The sequence below is a fragment of the Amphiura filiformis genome, chromosome 3 (assembly GCF_039555335.1).
Source record: "Amphiura filiformis chromosome 3, Afil_fr2py, whole genome shotgun sequence".
In the NCBI taxonomy this organism is placed as follows: Eukaryota; Metazoa; Echinodermata; class Ophiuroidea; order Amphilepidida; family Amphiuridae; genus Amphiura; species Amphiura filiformis.
Window position 1 is genome coordinate 75,392,407 of NC_092630.1, and position 18,077 is coordinate 75,410,483.

Consider the following 18,077-nt stretch of genomic DNA (forward strand, 5'->3'; position numbering starts at 1 on the left):
TTAGACAAGGGATTGTGTTGAGTTGTGACAATTCAGTAGGATGTTTGTTAGGAATGGGCAGTAATGGATCAACTGGACTATTTTTGCCTACCAGTTATTCTTGAATAGTGAAGGCAGTCATGTTTCTCAAGGATGAGATTTCTCCTCAGGTAGGAGCATTCCTCCCATTTCATTTCAAATTTTCACCTCTGTACAAAAGTATAGGAGATCAATTATTTTCCCTCTTTTTTGACCTTTTCCTCCTTTTTTGCAAAACTCTAGTCTCATGCCTGTGTTTCTTGATTAATTCATGACTAATATAAAATCCTTTAAAATTTATCCCTGTAGTTGACAAACTTGAAAGTGTTTCTCTTAATCTCTTACTGGATGAGAATGGTTGTCAGCTCTCATGTAGGGAAAACATCTTTTATGTAATTATAGTATCTCCAAGTTTCATAATTGTTTATCGATTTGCCCAGTTCAGAGCTGTAATCGGTAGATAGTTGCTGTAATATTCATAGCTTCAAGTATTGGGAGCCATAAAAAATGATGGCCTACAATGGTAAATTTAAGGAGGGATAATTGTTAGCCAGGCCAACTGGGTATGCGACCTTATCCTTACATGTCACAGTGTTCTTTTATACTGGCCTGGACCTTGGCAAGTTGGACACTTCAATTATCAAGATTGCTATAGAATGTTGAGCTTGTTGAAACACTTTATGAATAAATCCAGATGTGTTGTTTTTTCTTTAAAGGACTTTAATCTATTCTATATTTCAGGTTGATGCACTATCTGCTAATCTGAAGAAACTTAAAGAACAGATGGAGGAATTGCAAAAGCAACACAGCCAAGTGGTAAGTCACGTAGAGGAAGCAACCATTATTAATTACAATTGTTTCTTGTGGGTATGAGACATTAACTGACATCAGTAATATGATCTATTAAGAAGAAATCAGCAGTCATTCATCACAGACGTTCAAGTTTCTTTGATGCTACACCAGCTTGCAGACTTGCCATTATATTGTTCATGGTTTTGTGTGTACATATCACTGTGACATCTAACGTCTCAAGGAGATAATGAGCACAACCTCCTGATTATTTCTGCCATTATGAAGTGACAGTAAGATGATACACCATTCAAGCAAATCAGTGATAGAAGTATACTGATTATGTGTATTGATCTGTAATATATTGATGTAGAAAATTTATTATTACAAAACTTATTATTCTAGATTCAATTTGCCCAGATATTATGAAGAGTTATTTGTCAGGTTTCTCATTGCTATCACTGTTTATTTTTTCCATCAACAAGAAATGACATCTCACCTACAATTAACAAACAAACATGTAAACAGACAAAGCAAGAAAAAAGTTGAAATTCAAGTTATTGCTGTGAGTCCTAACTAAAAACTCCCTATTTTCTTTTCAGACCATGGAGTTGAAGCAAGAGAAGCAGTACAGAGAGCGTGAGTCGACCATGCTAACATCCAAATTGACAGAAAAAGCCAAAGCAGTAGAGCAATTATCAATCCAATTGGAAGATGCTAGGGATGAGATGAAGACACTCAGAAGAAAACATACAGCTAATATCAAGGTAAGATGCTAGGGATGAGATGAAGATACTCAGAAGAAAACATACAGCTAATATCAAGGTAAGATGCTAGGGATGAGATGAAGATACTCAGAAGAAAACATACAGCTAATATCAAGGTAAGATGCTAGGGATGAGATGAAGATACTCAGAAGAAACCATACAGCTAATGTTAAGGTAATATCAGAGATACTGGTTGTCTTGAATATAAAGGTGTTGGTTAATGGGGGTTATAAGTATTGAATCAAATGGCCTTATCATTGCTAGTTTATACAGATTGTGGAGTTTACTTAAACAGCAATTGTTTGGTATCTTCTTTTTAAAATGATAGAAGCAAGTCTATTTTTAGTGCTTATGCTCTTTGAAAGTGATAACAAAATGTTGACAAGCACATTATTTATTCATCTTAACACTTTTGTATTTTGATTGATGTAATTGAGTTTGTTGGTCTCCTTGTTCCATCCAAAAAACCACTAATAAAATATTAGTACCAATAACTAATATTCATACACTCCTAGATAGTGAGAACCAATCAGAGCCTCCGTTAGTAAATTACTAGCCGTGCATAAATGTTGTACAATTGCACGGGCGCGCACTCCAAATTTTTAGTGACAATTTTGTTATAAAAATGCAAAAATCACAGGATTTTTTTCACGCGTATGAAATAGGTTAATAAATCGTATCACTTGTTGTTAGAAATTGTACAAAATAATGCACTTGTACTGAGATGTTGATGCGTCTAGTGCACTCCCCCCTTCGGGGCTCGTGCATTAGACGCATCAACATCTCAGTATGTGTGCATTATTTTGTACAATTTAACTCCAAACAAGTGATACGCATGTATTAACCTATAATCGGTGTGATCTTTCTCTATCACCAGTATTTGGTTTACTTATATCTCAATATTTGTGTAGTATTCTAAAGCTTATATTATTTTTTCTTATCAGGATCTTACCCGTCAGCTTCAGCAGGCACAGAAGAGATTAGACGCTGACTCTAAAGATGGTAGTCCAAAAGACAATGGAAGCCTTGGATCTCGAACCAGCTCCTGTGGTTCCCTAGATACCCTTCCCACTGCTAACAGCAGTAGTAGCAGTCATGGTGTAGGCAGTATGAGTCATAGTAATTCATCTTCTCATATTAATTCAGCTGTGAATAATAGCAGATTTGAGGACCATCATCCACCTCAGGTAAGAACAAATAAATGCCACATTTCTTGGGACAGACAGCAGCCATTTTTGTTCATTTCAGCATATGAGCAGCAAATTGACTATAAAATGTTTACTCTTATCTAAAAGACAAACCACAACCAGGCTCTATCACAAATTTCAGTCATGCTGCAGACTGCTGTTGAACGTAGAAGACTAAGAACTTCAAACTCCTACCCACCACGTCTTGTTGAGCCCACAACCAAATATTTCTTTTGGTGAATTTTCTGTCTGTGCCTCAAAACTGGAATAAACTGCTGGTGCATATCAAAGTTAGCACATTTGAAACATTCAAGAATCTCCCGAAAAGCACATCTTTTTCAGGAGGCATATGAGCATGTTTTATGTTTGTGGTGCTATATAAATGACAATTGATTCTGAGCAGATCAAAAACTAAACAAAGTGTGTGACACTTTATAAATATAGACTCATACTACATTTTGACCTCTCATTGTCATTTAAGTAAGATTATGGAAGGTGCAAAAACTGAATTTTGATGATATTAACAATTTTTTGAATGAGCAAATTGCTGCATATGCCTTCTTAAAGTGGTGTCTATGTTTGAATTAAGGTTATGGATATCTTCAACTCACTGCCCATCTATTTTTGTTTCAGGATCAGCACTCAGTAGCCATAGCAAGTAATGATTATCCAGGTATTGATAAGAACATGTTAGTAGAGAGAATAGTGAAATTACAGCGAGCCCAGCAGAGAAAGAATGAGAAGATTGAATTTATGCAGGAACATGTCAACAGTCTGGTGGAAGAAATCAAGAAAAAATCCAAGTAAGTCATTAGGAAATGTGTATGACTATGTAATTATAGGGACAAGATTGTTGTTAACTGTCTTCCAAAAATGAGTTTCTCATAAAATATAAATGGTACCAGTGTACACAGAACAGTATTTGTTCAAGAATTGAAATCACAAGAATCTTTATTATTGATGCAATCCCTTGCTTCCTTTATGCTCCTTTCACAGAATCATCCACTCATATATCCTACGTGATGAGGCAGGAGCCCTGGCACCAGCAGCAAGTGATGCTAATAAGGTATGGTCATTCCCTGCCATGTACATAATAGATCCAATGTGCCTGATGACATATCAATCTAGCATGAGTTCATGGGTTACTCTTTTGTTCTCAGTCAGTGCACATTCATTATGGAATCTTTTGACATACTGGAAACTGGCTGTGTTATTGTTTCACACTTTTATTTTCTGAAGAATGTATAACAGCATGGAAATGGGGCACACATCACCTTGATTCTTACATTTATTTTCAATCTCTTATTTTTGCCACTGAATGTGGCTTGTGCTTCTGGATTTCCTGATTACGGAAGCATTGATATTTGCTTTGTAGATTGCCTTTTCAGATTAAAACAAAGCCCCAAAATTATCGCCCCAAATGTACATATTTTGCTGTGTGTAGATTGCAGTATTGCTCCTTTTCAAAAGAAAATGTATGCAGTAGTGTAAAATCATGCATTGATATGAAAATTAAATTTAATTTCATCATTGCTTTAATTTGGTTCTTTTTATGATTTCATTCAAAAGTGTTTTATATTTTGTTGTTAGGAATATCACTTTTAAGTTAATGCAAGGCATGTAATTTTGTTCAAAATTTGCTAGACCACCCAGGGTTGACCACTTGTGTTGAATATCAAATCAGGAGTACCACTTCAATGAAATTATACCTTGATTACAGTTTATGTTTTAAAGTATTTTATAAAGACAATACTTTATTGAAGCCAGTCCATTACGGTAGTAGAATTTAATTTTAACTGCTTAGATTTATATGATTAAAATGGGAAAACGTTAGTTTTTTTCCCCTTATAACATTTGGACAGATATGTTTTAGTATTTGGTATATGTCTTTGTATGATAATGTTAAAATAACTAAATTCAACTTGAAAAGTACATGATCATGGGTGTAATGTCTAGAGTAGCATTAGTACAATGTTATGTGACAACATAGTGTTGTGGAATAAATTGTTCTCACTTGAATAGAAACACTTGCTTTGCATTGGTACTATTTTTATCCTCAACTATTGTGCTAACCAAATGAAACCTATCTGTTAAATGTCAATATTTCACTGTGAATTCTTGTGATGATGAAACTTCAATGTAAGAACGTCTCTTACAGTTCTTTTTTAAAATTTCTATACAGTACCAACAAAAAATATTGTCTAAATAACATACTGAGTATATCAAAATTGTACCGTATGTAAACTAATGCTACTAACATACAAGGAACCCTGGGATACATTGCATTTGTAACATTGCTACTACATTGCCTTTCCATGCCGACACATAATGCTACACTGTATATATCCCAGCAGGCACTGGTGCGGAGAACCATGGTAAGGGGAAGACTGACTGCAATGCATGTGCCTGAATGTTGCCTCTCTTCCCTTGTTTAATGGTCCACTTTCAGTCTCTTTAAAATCTTGTTTGTAAGAAATCAAAAGAGGAAAGAATAAGTGCAACCGTAATCATATCAGGTTGTATAAATGTCTGCGCATATATTCAAGTTTCTTGTTCAAAACAAAATTAGCAACTTTAAAGGAATCTGTTCAAATCAATGAATTAAATAGGAGAAACATGCTCAACCATGTTTGCTTGTTGCTTATTGAGTGCAAAGAATAGCATACCTCCGGGCCTGCCTGATAAATTTCCCTTTTGTCTACAGCTGTGTAATGTTATCATGCATTTTGTGCATAATGTTATGTTGCTGATAGCACTGTATGCATAAACTATTGTAATGTGTATACTTTTTAATGAATACATTAAAAGACTGACAAAGCTTAACATATGTAACTAGTTTGTTATATAGCTGACCTTTCAATCTGTTACAAAACCTGAAGTAGGAGAAAAAATCAAGTGTTTTAGGTGTAGACAAGTAAGTTAACCAGCATTTCAACTACCTCCATAAAGACACTAGTTGTGTCATAGGGCTCAATGAGTTTTTGGAGTTGTTCCATGAAAACATCCAAGTACCGTAAATTTCTAGCTTTTCTGGAAACAGTACCAGGTATATGCAATTTTAATCCTCATACAAGACAATTCAATATTATATCAGTTTTTTATTTGAGGCAAGTTTAGGCAACATGAGGAAATTTGGGACATATACGTAGTCTCCTTTTTAAACTCCTTGATTGAAATAAGATTCCATTGGAAGTTTTTCCTCCCAACTTTTGTAGTTTTACTTTGAGAGAGAAGAGAAGTGGACCTTAAACTATCACAGCAAATTTTGTTTTAGTTTGTTTCAGTATTTTTAGTTAGTTTATTTAAATGCACCATAGACCATGTAGCTATCACACTACACAAAGTAACATACAGGGTGTCCCAGAAAAAAATCACTGGGTGAATGAATGTGGACATGGGCATAAACAGCATATAGCCCATCTTATTAGCCTTATATGCTAATTTTACTTGAATCGGTCAACTGATTGCAAAGAAATGAGCGATTACAACATAATGCATGCGTCTATTCACTTCATTCTAAGTTTGAAAGAAAGATCCTTCAACACAATGCGCACTAGTGGTTAACATGTCAATGGACTTTATATGTTGTTTGGCGAAATCCTTAACGTTCTTAAACACTCCGTTTCTTGAAAACCATTTAATAAGGTTTTGTTCAACTTGTGAAAATACTGCAAAATATTAAAAATTAAACATTGCATGTAAGATGATGCTAGGTACTTGTAAATATATATTTTTTGTTAATGTTAATATAATTATTGCATAAAAAATTCCAGCTGGCTAAAAAGTTTAAGTTTTCTCACACATTAATGTCTTTGGAAAATTTCCAAGAAATGGTAATGCAAAATTTAAATCTGTTTAAATTCAACATAATGTTGCACAATATCAAAAGTCACATGTAAAGATGTAAGCACTTAATCATTGTTATTCTTGGCTCAAATGTTCTTTGGAAAGTTTAAATATAACATATTGCACAACATAATGAATAAAAGCTGGGAAGCTTCCAATTCTCGCTATTCACAATAAGGGCGCCGCCAGCGGTTTGCTATGTAATCGTGATGTATCATGGGAAAAGGTCGACATCCAAGTCCGCGCAATACGAATATTACCATGCTATTACATAGGAACATGTGACAATATTTTTTGTTTGTTTAACGTTCACGATATCGATAGAGAAAAATTAATTGTGCACATTTCAAATCACATTATTAAGTATTATTGAGTATCGATTCGCGTGTAACACCTTTATTTTGACAAACTAAAAAAATATTATCACTTGTTCCTATGTAATAGCATGGTAATATTCGTAGTTGCGCGGACTTGGATGTCGACCTTTTCCCATGATACATCACAATTACATCGCAAACCGCTGGCGGCGCCCTTATTGTGAATAGCGAGAATTGCAGAAATCAGTCTTCCTGGTTGAAATGTTGCTTCAAATATTGTCATGAATAATGAATGCAAATGTTTTAACTTTAAACAAAAACTGAAACCATTAAACATAATATTGCATATTATTAAAAATTAGAAGCTAATTCATTCACCCGCTATTTTTTCCTGGGACACCCTGTATATGATTATAGCTAAATATTACTTACCTTATTGAAGTGATAATCATGTATGTCAGAACTTGAAATAAGCAAGGGTTCTGGGTCATTTGATATCATATCATATGCAAATTACTACATTTGTGTTGAATGTGTTCATGTGGTTGAAGTGTTGTGCTTGTCTTGATGACTAGAGGAAATGGTTTGTAAGGTAATTACGACCATACACATGTTCATCATTTCTGATAAACTATTTAGAGAATGTTCAGTTCAATATCAAAATTAATTGTATTTAGAACAACAAAAAAACTCTCCCATAGTCTAAACTGAAAGAACCCATCACAAATATTGTTTACAACTTAACAACAAGGTCAAACATAGACAGCACTTTAAAAAGGCATATTCAGCAATTTGCTCATTCGGAACATTGTTAATATCATACAAATTCAGTTTTTGCCCCTTTGTATGTGCTAACATGGCCTGCTAGTGGGTAAGCTGAAAGCAGTGTATTAAAGACATTTTATATGACACTGCAACTTTGTCAATACTCCTGTTTTCCTCATTTGTTTTTGCCAAATTTTCCATTTTATGACAATTTTAATGCCTTATCCTTCACTTTAAAGCAATTTTTGCACAATTTATTTTTCTACACTTTGACTGGGATCACTGAATGGGATTTTAAGCTAAGGGCACATTTCAAGCACAGTTAAAAAGGCCTGTGAATGCTTTTATGTTGAACATTAATTGCTGTTGGTATTGTTTGATCAAGGAAGGAGACACAAAACCTAGTGTCATTTATGAAGCTCCAGTTAGTCATGACAAATTTTATTTTTGACAATAAAAGTTTAAAACCTTTCAATCAATTATAATACTTCAATACTGATATGTGGCATGTAACATTACTCTTGGAGTTAATGGAGCATACATGTTCATTGATGCATCTGCATTGACATGTTTGTACTGTTTTATTAACCATGACTTCAGGATTGTTTTCAATTCAAATAATGACATATTAATATGATGAAAAGATGGTAGTTGCTTTGGAAATTGCACATGACCTTTACATTTTGTTAGAGCCATTGATGATGAAACCACCTTTATCAGCAGGGATAAGGTGTGGCACCACAAGCATCACACGTGGCATCACACATGGATATATGTGACACAATCTGGTCCAAGGAGTCCAACAGTGGCAAATTTGAAATTGAGATGAAGGCAAAAAGTACTTTTTTTTTTATCACAAAACTTCGTAACTTTAGAACCAATTTTATGTTAGTATTATAGATAACCCAATGTTTGTCTAAGGTAATAATTATAGTAAATTGATTTTCAAAGGTGCCTCCTTTGGCGACTCCATTGCGACTTGCATACTTATTTCAGGTTCTGCATATTTAGCAACCATCTCAATATGAACATGTGTTTTGTTTGTGAAAAAGAAGTTTGATGTTAAGAAAACATTGTTGATTTCTGACTCAAGACATGTATCTTACCTATATATTTGTTCAGTTTTCATAGTTTTACTATTTAAGTACTGGATCCATATAATTGTGTTTAGTGTCAGATGTGATCCACATACTGTATTTGATATTCAGATTGCAACATTATTTCACAGAGTATTCTATATCTACCGATTTTTGAAATATTTGAACATAAAACCTGTGATACTTTTTCCCAGTGTCTCATCAAATTGCCTACTGATGGGACTAACGTGACACAGAATGTACATGGTACCGCATCCAATAAGGAATTAGCACTTGATAACATACTTATAAGGGCTACATGCACTCTGGGAAAAAGAATCATGAGTAATAATATAGACCTACATAGTAATATAGCCAATCATGTGATGTGTGTGTGAAACAGTGTGCATGTGTAGCATATTTAACCATTTTGCTTATTGTTTCCCCATCTTTAACCCTGTGTCATCTTCTGCTTTGTAATCCTTGTTCTTGATTACTGTTATTCATTTCATTTTGGTTGCTGTGGTAATTTTTCTTTTTAATATTTTTGTTTATTTTTCTGTTTGTGATCACTATTCCCATCCTATTCCATTTTGACCTTTGACCTCTTTAGGCACAGATGTCGAAGCAAACAGGAATCATGTCATCATTGTACAGCTCCAAGGCAACAGATAAAACCATGACCCTTGACCTTTCACTGGAGATCAACCGGAAGTTGCAGGCTGTTTTGGAAGACACTTTATTGAAGAACATTACACTAAAGGTGAGAAGATTGTAGTTTAATTGTTGACCTTTCTAGGGAGTACAGCCAAAATGGTTTGCTGAGCTCACCAAGCTTTGCTGCCTTCACTGACGGTTCAGCTTCTCTAGGGCCTTTGATACTAATAAGCGATCAGTATGCCAGTTTGCTTATTTGTATCAGAGCCTTCAGCAAAATAACAGGATTATAAATACAGGTTGATGACACAACCATAATCAATTTCCTTTTTGTTCAGAAAGTACATAACGACCCACGCATCAAATGCTCAAGTGGTCATTAAACATTATGTCTGGGGTCATTGTCTATGGTCAATAGAAAGTCAATAAGGTGGGTTGTCAATTCAAGCATGGTCGTAAAATAGTTTTGATTGATTTTTGATCAACTGTAGTATTGGAGAGGTGTGTGTAAATGCAGGGAAGCCTGCCAGTTTCCTACAGGTTTTTATGGGTTCGGACTTTGCTAACAGCCGCGTACCCCTTTGCTAGAATGTGCTACCAAAGGCAGCGAAGCTTGGCTGAGCTCAGTGAACCATTTTTGGCTATCGTCCCTTATAACTCCTGAACAAAAAAAGCAAGGTATGAAGTTTGGTTCAGTATCATTCCACTTGATGAGGCATTTCAAAGTGATCTAATCCATCATTTAATGTACATAGAGTTGTATTAGTATATAGCAACTCATCTTAAAGGCAGAGATATTCTGTACAAGTTAAGAGGGCATAGTGGCCTAGCAGGACAGACTCAGACTCATAATGGGAGGATTGCTGGTTCAAACCCCCAATGCCGGGTGCTATTGTGTTGTGCCTTTAGACAAGGCTCTTAATGTCTGTTGTCTCTCCTACCAGGTGTATCAAATGGGTACATAATGTTGGGAAGGTAAAACAGACCAGGAGTCAATTCAGGGTAGTCTGGCCCCAAATGCCATGAAAAAAAATGATGGGCACTTTGACCTGTGAGCATTGCTCTGGCATGACTTTACCTTACCTAGTATAGGTCTTACTGCTCCATGATTTCATCAATATTCATTATTTCATCATAATAGGCCTTAAATGTCCATTGGCCCTAGCACACAATAATACTTTCCCGGACGTACATAATTCTAAATATTATACTGCCATGATCATTGTATGATTCTAATATAAACTGATTGCATTTTTTTTTTCATTGCATATGCCAGGAAAACATAGAGACTCTTGGTTCAGAGATTGCTCATTTGACACACAAGCTGAGTGCGGTGCAGCACAAAGAACAGAGACCAAAGAGAAAATGAGAAGCAGCCATCAAAATCAATTGGACCAATCACCAAGGGCTGAATCTTAATATCAATGACCAGAAGTAGCTGTTGTATATAATGACCAAAGTGTGTGTTCATTGCCAAGATTGTCCATTATTGTGTGGGAAACCGATCTGTAGGTGCTTACTAGTGGACTCAGCCCCAGGAATATGAACAAGAAATATGTTGTATCTGTCAAACTTGGACATTTGATGCAATGATTCTCATTTGGTCATATCAAAGTTTGCTTATCAAATTTTCTCTCATTCAACAAAAGGAAACATTTCTTCACACTTAAATAGTCAACTAGATTGATGGACGGATGGATAAGATTGATTTCACCCAAGTATTCACATGATGAATATGCAATTCATTTATTTATTTTGATCAGAAATGTTTGTGACAACCTTGTCAGTGGACAAGAGGACCAACTGTAAGTAGGTCACTCTAAAGCAAGATTATTTTTAACAAAGATTTATTTTTATGATAATTACTTTAAAAATAATTTAGGTGTTCCACTGGCTATGCTTATTTATACATAGTTTTCAGTTAAATAGTGCACAAAGTGGTTTAAAGTTAGTTCTTTTAAAATTTATTTTTGAAAGTATACTTCTTGCATAGACTGGTCGTGGAATGAATGTATTCATAGTTCAGCAGTGAAATGTTCATTTTAATGGTTGATTTAGTATTCTAGGATTGAGGGCAATGATAAGTTGTCATTTACGTAGCACAGAACTGCCATTGAGTCTATAAATTCATGCAATTAGAGGGCCACATACTTGGTGATCATAGATTGGATCATGATTATTTATACTATCAGAAAACATTGCATTTGTATCTTGTAGCATCTGACTTTGAAGTATGTATATGATTGCATGTCATGTAAATCCACTTAATTGTTCCTGTAGCACAAGTTTAAGTATAATATTTAGGTTAAGATTTCCCCATCCTGCACAACTGGTATATTATGTTTGTATATGTTGGCATCAATCATGGCTACATTCCAAAAATAGTGCTACAGGAACATTTTGTTGTTTGCTCTTTCGACATTAGTTGAAGATTAAGATGTAGATCTATGAAAGTTGTCATTTGTTTAGAAGAATCTTACAATTACAAAATGTCACTTCATTGAAAAATTTCAATACTTGAAATTCAATTCTGACTGATTTCACCAGAGCACAGACTTAAAATGTTACCACCGTAGTCACTCATTTTCCTTAGTTCTGTGCATTTCACAAATTTTGTAACTGTTCTTGTGAAAATTGAAAATTACATTATGTATTCCACAATTTAAATTCTGATTCAAAAACAGAAAGGATATCAATGTGTCAGGGTTTCTTCACAGGCCAAAAAGTTTGTTTTCCAACTATAATCAAACAAAAAGATGTTCAGAATTTTTGTATGATTTTATTTGTCAGAATATTAATTAAGTTTGGTGAAAAGACTGGTAGAGAATATAACCTGTTAAACTGTGGTCAGTATGTATGCTAACTTGATCTTTGTGTACTAGAAGAGTGCTACAAATAATAATATCAAGAAAATCATTTCTATAATTGGAAAAAATATTTGTATATATAGATTGATGATTTCAATGTTCTAGTGCAATTAAATGTCCAGATTATTCTAATAATTGGAATTGGACAAAAAATAATTCTATGAAATTATTGTAATTCAGAAATGTAAGATTTTAACCAGGATATGAGCGGTAGTAATTGTGTCCAGAGTATTATACTGATACAGCGTATATTATTTATGTTATTATATTTTTACTATATTTTATGTTAGCACAAAACTATATATGTGCATCATGTACACTAGCTTATTCAGAATTGATGTCAAGAGTTAGTTAATTCCAAAGAGATTAGACCCAAAGAGAACCCATAAAATAATCAGAGGTACACTATTTGCCCTCAATGAGTGACACCCAAACATGGTGGAGTCTGTACTCTTTGGGTGTAATTTCTTTAGTTAATTCAGAGATTGTGCTTGCCAATTATGACATCAGCATTACAAGCTCCTAAAGCATTGTGGGAAGGTTTTGGCAGTTATGAGACACATTGAAATCTGACCTATCAGGGAAATTGCTTTAATTATTATTCATTCATTTATTATCATTGTAATAATGTTATCCAAAATATTTAAAATAATTAATTTATCAAATAACCATGTGTTTTTTTTATTGTGGTAAAACATTTGAAACAATATTTTGTATGCACAGAAAATTTTTCCGATAGGTCAGAGTGCAATGTGTCCCCAAACTGCAAAAATTGTCCCAAAATGTGTTGCAAATTTTAATGCCGATTTGGCGTATATGGTGTGCACTTAATTATTCTGTTGAAATCACTGTGTTTTAACTAACCAGATTTCAAGGTGCAAGCTGTAATGCCTATTTCATACTAGCAATCACGGTGAGTGACAAAGATCGCTAATGATTTTACAATGCTGACATCATTTAGAGGGATTTAGATGCGACTACATGTAGTGTCTGTCGCTAGAAAGTTGCCTTAAGATCAATAGGTAGAGATTTGATGCTTGGACATGCTGGTGACTTTTGATCGATGGGTAATCACTTTTCCGATCAGGCAATGGATGCAGATGCAAAAAGTGTCATGAAAAACATGGGACTGTTTAGTATGATATTGGCATTGGCAACATCAACAAATCACCATCTACATGTAGAATTAAAGTACATCTGTGTTGGTAGACTGCATAATTCATTATTTTAACTATGATCTCAACACAGTCACAACTTTGACCTTTGCCAGTCGGTTGCCAGAAGGTTTAAATTTTGACAATTTGAGGTACATCTTTTAAACATACCATAAATGTTTGGTCACAATTTAAAAATATTGTTTTGAGGTCATGTAGGTTAAAATAATCAATTATTAAATCACCATCTCTCAAACTATAAAAAAAAAATACTGGTGCTTAAGAAGTTGGATGTGATAATGCAGAAATGTCCACATAATTGGAGACGTGCATAGCCTAGAAAACTGACAGACTTTTCAACATATTATGAATTTTGAGATTTGACCTCTTTTCTGTTAGTACCATTCACAAACGGATAAGGTCTGCCAAGCAGTCACCACGGACAAACATTAAAATGCAAAACAAACTGTAGTATATCTAAAGCAGGGCTTTTGTTTTTGTCTCGCCTGAATGTTCAGGGAGAGACTTAGTAATCACTATGGTGTGTGTGTGTCCGTGTGTGGGGGGGGTGGGGGTGTGCGTGTGTGTGTTCGGAAAAAGCTTGTGAACGCGTTATCTTGAGAACCGTAAGTGCTATGATGATGAAACTTTATAGGGGGTAGCATGACCAGAGGGTGTCGACCTGATTAGATTTTGAGCGCAAAATATGGTAATTAAGTACCTAATTTGCATAATTTATGCGTAATAAGCAAAATACCTTGTGAACAGATTATCTGGAGATCCGTATGGGGTACAGTGACGTAACTTGGTGGGGAGTAAGCGTGGCCAGATGTTCTCGACCTGATTAGATTTTCAGCGCAAAATATGCTAATTAAGTACCTAATTTGCATAATTTATGCGTATTTGATGCATATCAAGCAAAAAAACCCTTGTGAACAGCTTATCTGGAGATCCGTATGGGGTACAGTGACTTAACTTGGTGGGGAGTAAGCGTGGCCAGATGTTCTCGACCTGATTAGATTTTCAGCGCAAAATATGCTAATTAAGTACCTAATTTGCATAATTTATGCGTATTTGATGCGTATCAAGCAAAAAACCCTTGTGAACAGCTTATCTGGAGATCCGTATGGGGTACAGTGACGTAACTTGGTGAGGAGTAAGCGGGGCCAGAGGTTCTCGACCTGATTAGATTTTGAGCGTAAAATATGGTAATTAAGTACCTAATTTGCATAATATATGCGTAATAAGCAAAATATCTTGTGAACAGATTATCTGGAGATCCGTATGGGGTACAGTGACGTAACTTGGTGGGGAGTTGCGTGGCCAGAAGTACTCGACCTGATTAGATTTTCATGAGGGCAAAGGTCACATACAAGGTCAAAGGTCAACTGAGGTCACCAAATCTTTTAATAATTAATTTTTAACTGTGCATCACATATCCCAATAACAGCTTGATCGGTCATGTAATTAAGGAAATATGACGACTTTAACATAGTCGCTTTCTTTGTAAAGTATAGCAAAGTAGCACTTTCAATGAGTGATAACTCGTAAAGGAAGCATCTTTCTGTTTTGATTTATTTGATGAAATAGTTCTTTGGTATTGCCAAATTTGATTTTTCAGCGCAACATACTTTTTCCAATTTCGTGAGGTCAAAGGTCACATACAAGGTCAAAGGTCAACTGAGGTCACCAAATCTTTTAACAATTAATTTTCAACTGTGCATCACATATCCCAATAACAGCTTGATCGGTCATGTAATTAAGGAAATATGACGACTTTAAGATAGCCGCTTTCCATGTAAAGTATAGCAAAGTAGCACTTTCAATGAGTGATAACTCGTAAAGGAAGCATCTTTCTGTTTTGATTTATTACTTTGATGAAATAGTTCTTTGGTTTTGCCAAATTTTGGAAGGTCATTACGGGTCATCCGAGGTCACCCAGGGGTCATCTGAGGTCAAGTTATTAAAAACTCGTATGGGCATGAAACTTGGTGGGTACAGTCATCATTTAAAGCCAAATATTTGGAAGGTCATTTTGGGGTCACCAGGGGTCATCTGAGGTCAAATTAGTAAAAACTGTCGTATGGACATGAAACTTAGTGGGTACAGTCAACATTTAAAGCCAAATTTTTGGAAGGTCATTTTGGGGTCACCAGGGGTCATCTGAGGTCAAATTAGTAAAACTGTCGATGGACATGAAACTTGGTGGGTACAGTCAACATTTCAAGCCAAATTTTTGGAAGGTCATGTTGGGGTCATCTGAGGTCAAATTAGTAAAAACTGTTGGATGGACATGGAACTTGGTGGGTACAGTCAACAAATAAAGCCAAATATTTGGAAGGTAATTTCGAGTCACCAGGGGTCATCTGAGGACAAATTAGTAAAAACTTCAGTATGGGCATGAAACTTGATGGGTACAGTCAACATTTAAAGCCAAATTTTTGGAAGGTCATTTCGAGGCCACCAGGGGTCATCTGAGGTCAAATTAGTAAAAACTGTCGTATGGGCATGAAACTTAGCACGAGGGGTACAGTCAACATTTAGAGCCAAAATTTTAGAAGGTCATTTCAGGGCCACCAGGGGTCATCTGAGGTCATATTAGTAAAAACTGTTGCATGGGCATGAAACTTGGTGGGTACAGTTACCATCGGCCAGATAATCGTGCCCAGCCGATAACCGCCAAATTCATTTACCTCTCTACCAACAGTTATCGCAAAAGCAGGCGGTCACAAAAGCAGGCGAGACTCGTGGTTCGAGAACCGCCTTGTTATGGAAAAGGAGCCAATGAATATGTTTTTGATGGTGACAGGAGAAGTAAATTAGATTTCCACACCATGGAATGGTGCTATTTTTGTTATTATTATTGGATTATGGAGACGATCTTGGTGAAATTTGCCATGTAAAATGACAGTAACAATATTTGTGTTGAAATAATTTCTTTTAATTTGTCCTTTGTTTGTATTTCTTGATCACAGCATGTATTGTATAGAGGCAGACACAAGTTACATATAGTTATTTGTTTTTTCAATAGAATCAAATTTTGGGAATTCTATTTATTATATAAATACTGTGTAGAAAACAAGGTTTGTGAATTTCACTATAGGATGGCTTGTAAAGAATTGGAGAACAAATATGCTCACTAACATATTTACTAGTTGTATTTGTGAATACAAAGAGAAATGTGGATCATAATCGGTTAAACTTTTAATCATGTTTATGAAAATATGAATGCATGACGGATATATAGAAAGTAAAGAAATCTATGATTGCCATGAATAATACTTCAATTAAAGTAAAATTTAAAATCTTTTGTGCATTGTGTGGTATGTGCTGTGCGTCAAGTGCATATTGTGACTTCTCTCTAGTCCGAAGAGTCGCTAGTCCAAAGGTTCTCTAGTCCTAATAGAGAATAAAGCTTAGGGTTTAGGGTTATGGTTAGGTTCAGGGTTAGGGTAAGTGAACCTTATTCTATATTTGAGAGAACCCGATATTCAGACTAGCGAACCATTTTCAGAATTCGGCCTAGCGAATGGTAAATTATGTGTTAGGAGCCTTCGGACTAGGGAACCTTCGGACTAGAGAGTTGTCACCGTGTATATAAGGGTGAACGCAGATAAGATAAACAATCACGCTGATTGATTGATCAACGGTCATGATGACAAAATGGTTGACCTGTTGGTGATCGGTGTGTATAAGGGGCTGAGACCCTGCTGCCTTTATGCAATTGACGATCACCAGTCCGTATCCGGACAAGGAAAGAATTAAAATGCTACCAGTTACGCTCTAAAGCTTGAACTCAATTGTTTAGCTTTTGTTCAAGTTCAGTACAGGTTGTTTGTACGTACCTAATATTGATTAAAGCATCAAGCTGGTATGTTACTTGTCACCTGAAATACATAGACTAATCACTGCCTACCAGATGAGTCTATTGATTTACAAATTAATTTACTACTCAAATGATCGATTTACAAAATCCAATTAATCCAAGACCTGTCGGCTGAATCTGTTGTCAATTTGTAAAGCTTGAGTAATTACACTAGAACCAACAACATTGTATGTCATGAAAATGAACTTGATTACATGTGACATATTTTAATCACAGATGCACACAGCCTTCATTTGTTGCATAGGAATGTGAAACAATTATGACAAGCATAGTCTTGTTTTTTGCACAAGCTGTCAAGCATAAATTGAGGGTGAGAGAATCAAGTATGATTTGAGACAGCTAGACAGAAATAGGCTTATATATCTTGCATACATTAGTTCAAAAAAGTGTTCAAGTAAGATCAGTGGATCCAAATATAATAAAAAGCTGGAAATATAGAAACTAGTTTGTGTCTGATGATCCCTTCTGTCAAATTCCAACTGCCTGTTATTAGGTAGTATCGTGCAACTAAAAAGTGCATCACTACCCGATACTAACCAATCATGGGCTGTGCTGGAGTTTGATAACTTGAATTGACAGAATCATCAGATGTGAACTATTATTGTTATTTTTGACTTCTATTATACAAGACATCAATTATTTGCCTGATGTTTTAAAAATATGTGTGTATTTTATTTCCAGATAATTTTATGAAATGGTTTAGTGTGTGTGGCCTTTTTATGTTTTCTTATTTTGTGTTCAAAGGAAG

At 35.1% G+C, this 18,077-nt stretch overlaps 1 protein-coding gene across 2 annotated transcripts in view; it reads left to right on the top strand.

Moving 5' to 3' along the window:
• The window catches only part of LOC140149125 (coiled-coil domain-containing protein 186-like), a 31,740-nt gene extending 17,802 nt beyond the window's left edge, over positions 1–13,938 (top strand). Inside the window, exons 12-19 of one of the 2 annotated variants that reach the window (XM_072171306.1) lie at positions 760–834; positions 1,410–1,574; positions 2,519–2,761; positions 3,395–3,564; positions 3,758–3,827; positions 5,116–5,136; positions 9,379–9,528; positions 10,699–13,938. In XM_072171306.1, coding sequence (XP_072027407.1) covers positions 760–834; positions 1,410–1,574; positions 2,519–2,761; positions 3,395–3,564; positions 3,758–3,827; positions 5,116–5,136; positions 9,379–9,528; positions 10,699–10,791 — 987 coding nt within the window. In that variant the 3' untranslated portion in view covers positions 10,792–13,938. The remainder of the gene's footprint in view (positions 1–759; positions 835–1,409; positions 1,575–2,518; positions 2,762–3,394; positions 3,565–3,757; positions 3,828–5,115; positions 5,137–9,378; positions 9,529–10,698) is intronic. The other variant, XM_072171307.1, reaches the window with a different exon arrangement.
• The last annotated feature ends 4,139 nt before the right edge of the window (positions 13,939–18,077 follow it).